At 47.7% G+C, this 12726-nt stretch overlaps 1 protein-coding gene and 1 long non-coding RNA gene across 2 annotated transcripts in view; one reads left to right on the top strand and one right to left on the bottom strand.

Annotated features, from left to right (window-relative positions):
* The window catches only part of LOC142589745 (uncharacterized), a 153561-nt gene that overhangs the window by 130299 nt on the left and 10536 nt on the right, over positions 1-12726 (bottom strand). The gene's annotated exons all lie outside the window — the stretch shown is intronic.
* Positions 1-12726, top strand: part of LOC142589742 (retinoid-inducible serine carboxypeptidase-like) — a 43419-nt gene that overhangs the window by 10561 nt on the left and 20132 nt on the right. The window contains exons 3-6 of the mRNA XM_075701314.1: positions 8144-8233; positions 9407-9562; positions 11117-11191; positions 12518-12628. Of these exons, the coding sequence (XP_075557429.1) occupies positions 8144-8233; positions 9407-9562; positions 11117-11191; positions 12518-12628 (432 nt within the window). The remainder of the gene's footprint in view (positions 1-8143; positions 8234-9406; positions 9563-11116; positions 11192-12517; positions 12629-12726) is intronic.

The raw sequence follows: 12726 nt of genomic DNA on the forward strand, positions 1-12726 counted from the left end.
ATTCAATGCTTCATTTATCTTTCTGTGAAAGAAAGGGCTCGTGCTCGCAAAAGTGAAATCGTTTTACTGCTCAGCCTCAGGGCGAGGCTACAGCAGCGCGATTTAAATGAATGAAAAAAAGAGCGACTCACGTGACGATTGCACTTCGATGCAGTAATCGCACGAAACCTCCCCGTGCCGAAGAGGTGTTCAGTCGTAAGATCCAAGCGAACAATGCAGCAATCGCGTTGGCAACTGTTTTCTGTTTTTCGCCCACGGGCTCCGAATTAAAAGCGTCCCCCCGAAGATATGAGCCGATACGAACTCCTTCTGTCTCCGCCCTTATCAGTCAGAGAACTGTCGTACGCCATTGTCTCAGTCCGTGCGTCAGATCATCCATTCATTGGCATCGTGAAGATTACGATATGAAGCTATTTCAAGGCAATATGCGTCGGTAGAGACAGAATTACATGTTATCTGGCACGGGTTTACTTTCCCGACAAAGTGGCAGAATTTGCAGAAGACTCGCGTAGATGTATTCCGTGCATTTCGACTGCGATTGCAGTTAAAGGTACACTGTCTTCAGCCTTCGTAGCGTCATCATGTTTACGAGCATAAATCACCGTGCTTCCTCGGCCAGAAGATGTCGTCGGGAAGGGAAAGCCCGTTTGTATTCACCACGGAGAAAGGAAAGAAGAAAGCGTTCGCCTGTCTTCACGACATTCTTGCTACTTGTATCGGCGGAGTCATGGTGAAAACAACGCAACTGTGTACAACGCAATACGGCTACATAAAACGCTATGCGACTGTATACAAGAATACGCATCCACTGCCACGCAAGGAACGACACACGACGCTACAATTCGCAATGCGAGGTCATAGAATACAGAATGCGAGGTGCTGAAATCGAGGAGCAAACTTTTGTTCATTTCTGCACCTCACACCTCCTGAACGCGAAGATGCGAAAGTGCCATCCATAGTCGCAGACTTCGACCAATTTTCAACGGAAAACTTGCGAAAGCACTCACCAGCGTGTTCGTGTTATTCCTCGAGGCATTTCACGCCAGTAAAAATTGCCCGTGCGTAAACATTGCTGTCTTGACCTGACAGCCGCCATCTTCGGGTCCAAGTTCATGTCGCAGACGGCAAAGAGGAGGGAGCAGAAGTCCGCGCATTTATGAAGCCTACTTTACTGGTACAGCGAGCAGACGACCAGACGAGTGACCCAGCGAGAAGCTGTGAGAGCGAGTGCAGTCACGCGAGGTCTGTTAATCAGACTTACTGCCTAATTTTCAGGCCTAATGGTCAGGCGAGTGTTTTCAGTCTATAAGAAACGCCGGTCTCTCAAAGCGATGTGCGCGAGTCGTAAAACTGCAAAAAGGTTGTAAAACTAGACGCCTGCTATAACGTATGATACGAGAAAATGTAGCACCATAGGCCTAAAATAAAATACGAGCCAATGAAGCGAGCGTAGTTCCACGGTTTCTTGCAGGAACTTACTCGCAATGTTTTGTTTTGCTGTCGTTCGGCTCAACGAGTGTCAAGAATTGAACGCCAGGAGGCGAACGATAAGCTGCTTCGAAGACGTCAAGCTTGACAGCTTTGCTGGAACAAATTGTATCATGCGCTAATTCGTGCGCGCGTCGTTTAATGCGCACAGCTCCTTTGTGTATATGTATACAAAGGAGCTGTGTGTGTGTATGTGTGTGTGTGTGTGTGTGTGTGTGTGTGTGTGTGTGTGTGTGTGTGTGTGTGTGTGTGTGTGTGTGTGTGTGTGTGTGTGTGTGTGTGTGTGTGTGTGTGTGTGTGTGTGTGTGTGTGTGTGCGTGCGTGCGTGCGTGCGTGCGTGCGTGTGTGGTGCCGAAAGTCACGGCAGTACCACCGCATACTTGTGACGTCACGCTTGCCAGAAACGCACACCTGCGGGCTGAATTCAGTCGCAGGATTCGCCTATAGCATAGTTATCTGAAACACTATACACCTCACGGCAACTATCGCAACTGCGAGAAATGGATGCTTCACTGACGCAACATTCATCAAGCCTATAATCTGCATTAACAGCGAGGGACACTAAAGGCAAATACTAAGTCGACGTGAACTGTTTCAATACCATTCCAGAAACCTCCTAATGATTGTTTTGTGCCAAGAAAAAACTTAGTTTACGAGAAGATTGCATCTGAAGGGTCCGAATGCCTTTTTCGAAAGTCGAATCTCCCGCCACCCAACCGGGGGAGTGGTGACGTTGCATACGCCATCACCACCGTTTGCTGCCGTCAGTGTGTAAAACGGCGCCCGACAGAGGGCGGTACCGAGCCGAGATAGAGCGGTGGATTCGCCGCTGCAGCTGCTTTTTGGTCGAATGGCGTCGACCGTTCGGGCTTCCCGCGACATCACGTGGAAGTTGAATTCTCTGCCACTAGGAATTTGCGTGAGTTTCGCGAGCCAGCAAAACCAGCGCAGCACTACGCGATAACGAAACTACTGCAACGTCAAAGCGTGGGCGGCGCGGAGTCGAGCGAAAACGAAGCCTTTCGACCGCCCGCGTCGTTGTCAAGGGTAATTTCAATTAGTTCTTTTTTTTTTCTAAAAATGAAAATAGAACAGGGCAAGTAGCATTTTATTTCGTCTTACAGTACAACACAAGGTTGTTTTTTGCAGCTAATAGTTGAGTAGTGGTGAAAGAATTGAAGTGCCGAGTGCTTTCGTCATCGGGCAAATGCTTGAATGTCCCGGGGGAGGAGTCTCTAGTCATGTCCTGCATTTACCTCAATTTCTCGATTATTAAGGCCCTGTTCGCGATATTATTGACGCCTTAGAAATTCTTGGGCACTAATCTATCACTCCAGCTTGACTTATAGTATTTGCCTTCAATGTCCCTTTAACAGTGCTGCTTGCCCCCCAACCGAAGAAAAAAATAAAATCACTTGTTCGGCACTTTTTTTTTTCTCCGAGCGTTGCCCCACCAAGAATTATGCAACACGGTGGAAGCTACATCTTGGCGAACGAGGGCTTCAAACCAATCAGCTATGAAGGCGGATGCGCGTCTGCAATATTTGAGGAAAGCACAAAATTTGTTTTCGAGCAATGATGTCGATCAGGACCTGAAATGCGGACGTGCACGCGTTGTAGCTCACGTACCTTATTACCTCGCCTCACGGAACGTGTTTTTATAAACTCCGGTACATAGAGCGATGAGCTTTCTCATGCAAATTCGGGCGTTTCTCGTAACGTCGGTCGCAGGGGCATGCGTGTCAGAACGCTGTTTTTGCATGCACGAAATTCGTCTGCTGCAGCAAAACAGCAGACGTGAGCAGACGATGGAATAGAATGAGATCCCGTCCGTGCCCGTCTGTACGCACCCGTATCGTCTGCTGTCGCAAACGGCAAGCGGACGCCGCCGCAGCAGGGCTTATACAGCAAGATACAGCTTTTTGGGACGCCAAAGCACAGCACACAAGCTGTTAGCAACCGAACTCCACGTGATATGGTATATATTTATAGAGATATAAATCTGCCCTGAGCGAGGATGGCCTCCAAATCTAGACACCATCATCTCGCATGACCGACCCTTGCGCCGGCATAAATTATTGATCGGTAACCTGATGAGATGTTTGTCAGTGAGGACGAGGCGTGCGAGGTATTCGTCGACTTCGCTGTGCCGACGGAGAAAGAAAAAGAAACTGTTTCCTCTCTTGTGCCTCCATCGGAACGGGATGCGGGTGAATGTGGATCAACAAAACAAAGAAAGAAGGCCTAAGAAAAAAAAAAGGAGAGAGGGATCGGGTTTCCACGTATTTTGTGCAGCTTAAAGTTTGTGCGCGTGCATGTCTCCGCATACGGTGCATGTGTGTGTGTACGTAACCTTCCATGCCAGCCTATCGCCCACGCTTATGCTTAGACTCACGAAGTCCAACGTATCACTTCTGATACGCTGAAATTGATGCCGCCAAATTCTGACTGAGGCGCTGAAAAAAAAAAAAAAAAGAAAGCCTAATGTAGAGCCCATATCAGCGTTTTCTTTTATATGTTTTCAGTTGTGGGTATAGTTCAGCAAATCGATTACGAATAAAATATTTACTGTAGAGGTTAATCTTCAGTTAATAATCATTTCACTGTTTTCTTCACGCGAATACACTCTCCATGGTCAGAAACATATGTGAGCAGGTTGTTTTAATATTCTTAGCTGTGGAAGGGTTTGGGGTGGTGAGCACCCCAGCACAGTGTCCTAAAACCGCTAGCGTATGGTTTAAAGACTGCAAAAATCACTACACAAAGCTCTACCTATAGTGTCAGTTAGCGGAATATGCGTGCAATCTTGGCGGTTTGGCCAATGTGGTCATTAATGACGGGCACTAAAAGTGCTACATAGAGTTGCTCAAACTTCGTCCTTCTATAGCTTCAGACGACTTCGCGGCTTTTGCAAATTGATAATTTTCAAGAAACTTGCGTTATAAGTACAACCACTCGAAATACATGTGTGTGTGTGTGTGTGTGTGTGTGTGTGTGTGTGTGTGTGTGTGTGTGTGTGTGTGTGTGTGTGTGTGTGTGTGTGTGTGTGTGTGTGTGTGTGTGTGTGTGTGTGTGTGTGTGTGTGTGTGTGTGTGTGTGTGTGTGTGTGTGTGTGTGTGCGTGCGCGCGTGTGTGTGTGTGTGTGTTATAGTTTCTGACTTCGATGCTGTCTTTGCGTAGCTGTCTTTATGTTTTTGTTTTTGCAGACTTTTAAAGAATTTCAGCGATACTTAAGATAGCCACTGTACGCTTCTATAGCTGTCTATTTAGCGGTCTAAGACGAGGTTCGGATCACTGCCTACAATGTGTACTGTTTACTGCAAGCGTTCGTGTGTGTGTGTGTGTGTGTGTGTGTGTGTGTGTGTGTGTGTGTGTGTGTGTGTGTGTGTGTGTGTGTGTGTGTGTGTGTGTGTGTGTGTGTGTGTGTGTGTGTGTGTGTGTGTGTGTGTGTGTGTGTGTGTGTGTGTGTGTGTGTGTGTGTGTGTGTGTGTGTGTGTGTGTGTGTGCGTGCGTGCGTGCGTGCGTGCGTGCGTGCGTGCGTGACAGTTGTCACACACACACACAAGGTCTCGGATACAAAGGCAAAAGGCAGATGTGCTCTGCCTGACGGGACCCAAGCACCCGAATACACACACTCAGGGCATGTAGCTACAGAAAGAACATAATACACTACCGTCACATACACAACACAGTTTTATGCAAAGTAAGCAACCGAACAAGGTACAAGCTTTTACAATCTTAAAGGAAAATTCGTACAAATCAGGAACCCTAGGATCATAAAAAATTCTATATGCACAACCTATTGATAATCAGGTTGATATAGATCATGAAGCCAAGGAAATCATCGGGGAATTAGCTGTGACTGAAATTGAAATGTAGAAAATAATAAAGATCGGAAAAATGAAAGCGGGCGAAAAGTTGCCGCCGGTGGGAGTCGCGAACCCACCGTATACATTATATATATGTAAATGGCAAGCGGCAGCAGCGGTAGTGCCTAAGCATTACTGGCAGTATAAAACATACGGCTACTCGTTCCTAAACAAAAATGCCTCAGACAATAGTTAATGAGGACCTATAATGTTACGCGACAAACGTGTCAGAATGCGCAATTTCGTAAAGTTTACGCAAGTGCAGACGAACAAAGCGGCGCGATCTAACCAATTACGAGCTACCTCTGTGCCAGAACAGTGTTGCTACAGTTATTGATTTATCTACAGGTCTACCATTTTTTTTTTTTTATAATTTTCCGTAAGAAAAGCGATAGCGAAATATGTAGTACTTTTTTTTGCAAACTGTACCTTTTCTACCATTTTCTACGAAATCTGCTTATCTTACAATAGATAACTGGTAAAACTCGTCAATTTTTACTGCGCGCGGGATCCGCTATGGCAATATGTGGCTCTTTATTTTTCACTTTTAGGCTTAAGCGTAGTCCAACACCCTGTCCAAAACACACTGAACACTTCAGACTTCCGGTACATACCACATGTCATTCGACACCCTTCCAAAACTGGCTCGAAGGCTAGAAGAAGGCAGCAATTCAATAGTTAGGGGGTTCGAGATTCGCTGTACGCCATGCAATTGTGTTACTTCTTCGCAGATGGCACGTTGTAGAACTAACAATAGGCGCCGAATCTGTGCCGGCAAACTTGAACACCGTTTAAAATGCCTCTTTTCCCAGCCTTAAAAAAGAAAAGGAAACCGCTCATGTCTACTAAATTTCTCGCAAGAAATCTGCTATTTTTGTATGACCTGTGGCAGCAGACGGAGTTCACCAGCACCGTCTGCGCGGGTGGGGCGGTACGTAGCAGACGGCTTAAAAGAAGAAACAGACGGCCACGCCGTACGGGTCGAAGAAAAACAAAAGACGCCTGCTCGTGCCTTTGGATTAAGGTGTCCGAGCGGCCGTGTAATGGAGTCACGTCGTCGGCGAAGGCTCAAGCCGGATTAGCTGGCAGGCAGCAGCTGACGCCGCCGCAGCAACGAGGCTGATACGCGCAGTTGTTTCAAGCGCGCGACGACATGGCGCCGAAAGCGCGTATGCGCGCAACTCAGGCTAAGAAAAACACACACACACGAACTGCGATCGCTGAGCGTTGCTAACGCTGCGTGTAGGTTGCGTCACAAGCGCGTGTGGGAGCGCCCCCTGCCTCGGAAAAGGTGAAGCAATCCCTCCCCCATTGGCGAACCTTGAAAGTTACTTTGTTCGGAGTTAATTTGTTTGGCTAACACGGCGTTGAAGCGAGGCAAGGGAACAAATTGTTACGTGGCTTAATTGGAAGGCGGCATTGATTTTGTTGACCCTGTTTTGTTTGTGTTTCGTTTCCTGCAAGGGCGTATGTTTACAAAAACCCCTTATGTGCAGCCGCTATTACTAGAATCTGCAATGCGAGAGTTCGTAGGACATGGCCTAAGCACGACGCACACATCGTAGAAGGCGGGTACACAAATAAAGAGCACGAAGTATTTACAAGGAACGAAGAAAAACGGAACGTATAAAAACTCTGATTTGACTAGAAGCAAGCGACGTGTTTTCGTTGACTGACGCCCGTGAATGCGTGTTTCGGGAATTTATGAACACACCTTGACGTGTTTAGACTAATGATGTCTCTATAAACGCTCCAATGCCAACAATTATCACGAAGCCTCTCGAGTGGGTGGGTATACGCGAATACCCTGTCTACTCGAACTATAATAATGACGGACTATAAGTATCTGCAATGTACAAAGTACAAACGTAGGTCGTTTGACTGATGCCAACTCAATCAATCAATCAACGCTTTATACCAGTTCAGTTTTCACAGAACACCGCGCGCTTGAGAGGATAAAGCAGTCTAAACTACCAATTGACAAAGATATCGGACCTACAAATAGCATTGACAATTGCGAAAAAAAAATAGGCAAAATATAGCATAATAAGTTGGATAGAATGAGTATACTCAGTTTTACAATGAACAGTGCAGTCACATATATGATTGTACAAAATTGACATTAAATTTTCTCGACTCACGCGATTTTCAAGAAGGAACCGTGGTTCAGGTATGGCGGCAGAAAGAAGCCGACATCTCCTTCAATAAGTACGGCTTGAGCCACCCATACACTGTAAAATAATTTACACCCTTAAAAGTGAAAAAGGGTGTAAATGTGTCTATAACTCACACCCTTAGGGTGTTAGTAATACATGTACACCCTATTTCACTTTTAAGGGTACAAATTATGTTACAGTGTGCTCCAAGCATACAAGAAAGGAACGCGCGCTCGGCAGCCGAGCGAGCCGGAGCGAGCGGTGTCCTGGCCGTGACGTCACTCGCGAGAGGGCGCCACCCTAAATTCTCGCCGCTGTAGGCAGATTGGATACAGCGTATCGGGTTCCATACCGACCAGTATACCGAAGCTTTCCATGTCTCTTTTGCTATTAGAAAGAACGGCGGGATAAAGAGGCTAGAAACACGATTCAAACAGCTAAGTGGGGGGGAAGTAGGCAAAAAAAGAAACGCTAATCGGCAATAAAACGAAGTTGTCTAAAATCCGGAGCCCTGAACTATACATACAGCGCCTCTCATAGCCACATAGTTGCCTTGGGACGTTAAACCCCCGTTAATCCACCAATGTGTAGTGTCTGACGCAGTGGTTACTTCTGCTCATCTATCCGCAGGGCGGTCCCGGCGCCTCGTCGACAGGATTCGGCAACTTCGCCGAGATCGGCCCCCAGGACGTCCAGCTGCTGCCCAGAAATCACAGTTGGGTACGCGGACGCTTTCGGTTATACTTCATCACCATCATCAGCCTGGCTACGCCCACTGCAGGGCAAAGGCACCCCCATACTTCTCCAACTACCCCGGACATGTGCTAATTGTGGCCATGTCGACCCTGCAAACTCATCCTCCCACCTAACTTTCTGCCGCCCCCTGCTACGCTTCCCTTCCCTTGGAATCCAGTCCGTAACCCTTAATGACCATCGGTTGTCTTCCCTCCTCATTACATTTATACTTAGCGTGTGCCAAATCCCGGGCGTTTTTAGCACCGTTGAAGCCAAGCGAGTCGATCGGCCCAGGCCGTGATCATCACGTCAGAGCGCGCGGTCGTCTTTAGCGCTCCCGTTCCGCAGCTAGAGCCACGGCAGAGCAGCCGAAAAACCTAGTGTCGAATAAAGGCTACCCTGAAACAAACCTTTGGCCAATACGCTGAGTCACGTGTTGGGCCGACTTTTCGAGGGAAAAACCGACGGGAATGGCTTCGCGGAGAGTTGGCTTGCCAAGGCTGGCTGCATAATTCTCCCTCCTGGTTGCTCCATCGCGAGGCACCAGGCGCTCTTTGTCGTGGGCCACTTCCGGTGAGCGGTAATGGCGGCTTTTCTTTTTTTTTTTTCAGTTTCCGTATTTAAAAAAGTCTATCTCTGCGTGCTTTTCGTGGCGCATCCACTCGTATTTGGAATATTTTGCAAGGAGACAGCTATATGACTACATTATCTGAAACTAGCTTTTTACGCGGTCCAAAATTTCGTGGCAACTGACCTTTAAAGGGACACTAAAGCGAAACAATAAATTAGTTTATACTAATAAAGCGTTGTTTAAGAACTCTGCAGGCAGTCATTTCAAAATAATTGTTTGATTATTAGATGAGAAAAATCAAGGTCGAAGTATAAGTATTTGAATTCAAGGAGGCGTCGCCACCCTTTTCTCGCTTGCCAAGCGTCTTATCGTGGTAAGAGTGGTGGTGTCTTTGGTGTCGTAGAAAGGTAATTTACTGATGCAGAAGAAATAATTTTTCTCTCTAGTGTCCCTTTGAGTAAGCGCCTGACAAAAGCAATTCGCTTACGCCTTGTTCTTTGTTGGCCGTATTAACCGAAGATGACCGACAGTTCTTTTAATTAGTATTCATGTTCTTTTTATTTCGGTTTCACATCTCTGTCCCACAGGTGCGTTTCGCCAATCTGCTCTTCGTGGACAATCCGGTTGGCGCGGGCTACAGCTTCGTCACCAACGAGACGGGTTTCGCTGTTAACAACTCGCAGATCGCCGCCGATCTGGTCACCATGATCTCCGTGTTCCTCGCCAAGATGCCCGAGTTCCAGGCAAGCCACATATACACGTCGAGGTTCTATTAGTATAAACCCCCATTTTAAGGAAATCGCTTTATCTGAAATATCGCTTGATTCTAAGTTTTCTTTGGTTTCAATCAGGGTGCGTGCATTTTACCCCGCATTATTCGAAGCGCAGTAGTACCGGACTCCGTTTAGTACGAAGCGGGAAATCCGCATGGGGCAGCATACAAGGTGATGTTTGTACCAACCTCGAGACGCAAAAATCGCTGCGAACTTGACCGCCCTATGGGGCGGCAGCTCTTTGGGCCAAATGGTATCACGTGACGATAACTGTCAGACGAAACAGTTCACGGACGTCAGCAGAATTTCTCCGCTGTCACGTCTCCACTACATCGAGCGCGAATGTGCTTCAGTATGCACGTTTTACGAGCTATCGTGTTGCGTGTCGTTCTCTAACAAAACTTCTTTAGAGCTTCCTCGCTTTTAAAGAAATACCGCTTATAACGAAGAACATTTTCTGCCCCGATAACGGTTTACTGTGCAGCCTAAAGATTATCGCAAGATGCCTAGGGTTCACCTTTTTTTCATTTATTCTGACGTGTGGCCCCTCTAGGTCAGTAAAGAAATAAATCGAATTTATTTACTAACTAATCAAGGGGTCACGGTCTGAAATAGGGACAGCTGTCCCTATTGATGATGCATTCAGGAGTCAAGCTTTAGGCAAGAGGCAAACGATCAAAATTAACCTTAGTAGATAAAATTAACGTGAAACTATCAAAGTTAGCGAAGGCATCAAACTCTACAGAGGCTCTGGAAGCGACGAATGACTGATATGAGGAAATATTACTAGGTAAAACAGCGACACCATACCGAAATATGTGCGCTGTATCGGGGAAGCGAAGCTGGTAAAAGGAAATTTGATCCTTTGCGTGCTGCAAGATACAGACGTACTGACCCCGTACTGCAAAATACAGACGAAAAAAAGTTTATATATACTGAATACTACACATCTCACTAGTCGTTTGCAGCGCCGTGGAAGCCAATAGGAAGGCCGAATGCCCCTTGAGATGTGTTCATCCGCGCCGCGTCGCCTGCTCACCGCCACAGTAATTCGCGGTATACGACGTGCATGCACAAAGGTCCCGACATGCGTCACGTATCGCTGTACCGTATCACGTACGAAGCAAAAATAAACCTCTCTAATCCCGCCAACGTTTAGACAGCTACGCCCGGAACTATATTCCACTGCGGAAGGATATTACCTTGCGCAGCCGCATTGCGGAACAACTTGTGAGACGGAGTACGTACGCATGTTGCCCGAAAACCACCCAACTATAACGTCGCAGAGGGACCTGTTAAACATGACTACGTGAAATATTGGAAATATGGGTGAGCGAAGCATCTGGCCTTCAAGTGAACGAGCAGTCCGGGTGGTTGCTGTATAACAACTGAAGTATAAACGTATCTTATTATTGTTGAAATGTCCACGCAAATCGCTGATGTGCCAACAATCCGCACGTGCGCTCGTTGTGGAGCGTTCATGCATGCACGCGCCATCAGCTGATCCCTCCCTGTTTATCGCAGACCGTGCCACTGTACATCTTCAGCGAGTCTTACGGCGGCAAGATGGCCGCTGAATTCGCCCTCGCTCTCTACAAGGTAAGGAAATAATTCTTAACGTAAGGCTAACGGGCCCACCTTAAAAGCATGTACTGAAATGAACATAAGGTGGACGAGACAGGTGTCTACGCCTTACATAAACGGTGTGGTCATTTGATCGTTTGAGTTGCCACCCGACTAGTATGACGTCACGGATCAGTACTTCTTGAGGCGCTGAAGAAAAAAGTCGCGGTTTCGCTCGAAAGGGGAAGCATTAATTGCGATAGCAATTAAATTATTAGATAGCTCTACCAAGTAACGTTAGTAGTTTCATCAGCTGTATAAACTGCTAAAAACATTCACTTACCAACTAAGTTAACAAGAACGGAGTGACGCGCCCCCAGGCAAACATTAACACATCTAACTATATGACCGCGAACACTCTGTGTCAGAACGATGGCGTGATAAAGAGCGGCAGCAGCGGCGGTCGAATTACCCGTCGTGCTCGCTCCAACGTCTATTGTCTCGCTTCAACGCGAACTAGGCGCGCGAGACAATACAGCACACGAAGCCATCAGCTACCTCGAGTCAGCTAGCTTTCGAACCCACCACAGATTACCTCCAAGATGGGGAATCGCGCTCAGCCGTGCCACACGCAGCCGCGGCAGGAGTAGAAGCGGAGACGCGCGCCAGCCTGCCCCACCCCCCTCTCCCACTCCACACCCTCTTGCGGACTCGAAGTCTGCAAGCACACTCCCTCCCTTCGTCTCTTGCGCGAGCGAGAAGACTCCGCCGCACCAAGCCACCATCTCCTCCGCTCTCAGCCCATCTTTCCCTCGCACCTAAGCATATACGGCGCGCAGTCGCGATCTTATCGCACTTGCACTTTATACGGAACATCACGGCGATGCCGACGGCGGCGGCGAAAATTCGCCTGGAGTGTACGTCTGTCTTACTGAAACCACGCAGCGCCGTGGAAGATATACCTGTAGATGCTATCGGTGCCGCGATCTCGTTGTCTGCACTCGGAAGACATAGACAGACGACGCCGAAACGGACACGGCATCGTGCCAAAAATGATTTTATGCGCGAGAGCTTTGCACGCCACTATCAGTATGTCTGCGCAGTAATCTGCAAAATTCCAGGGAGCACCCCTCGAGAGGCGCTCTTCAGTAGCTCTGGTACCGCACCGTTCTGTCCCACCGAAGCCAGTTGTCTAACCGAAACCAAAGTGGTCTATAGACCCACATACTTATCGCTATAACTTTGCCACGTAAAACTCGCTGTTCTATCGCCCCATAATAGCTCCGCACAACGCTGTAATTTTTTTGTAAAAAAAGGGGGCCACCGAGTCCGTCTCTTTAATGAAAGGAATGGTCGTAACAGGCACACGCCAGTGGGAAGGTTTCGTGCAAGCTCTCTGGTGTCGCGCTCGGCGACGGTTGGCTGTCGCCGTTGGATTCCACATCAACGTGGGGACAGTACCTCTACACTATGGTAAGCTCACGCTTTTTTTCTTTTCTCTCGCATGTGTCGGCTATTCCTTGCGCTGGAAAAGCTATCTTCTACAGTTGCCGGGTGGCTGGTGTATCACA

Source organism: Dermacentor variabilis, chromosome 8 (genome assembly GCF_050947875.1).
Source record: "Dermacentor variabilis isolate Ectoservices chromosome 8, ASM5094787v1, whole genome shotgun sequence".
In the NCBI taxonomy this organism is placed as follows: domain Eukaryota; kingdom Metazoa; phylum Arthropoda; class Arachnida; order Ixodida; family Ixodidae; genus Dermacentor; species Dermacentor variabilis.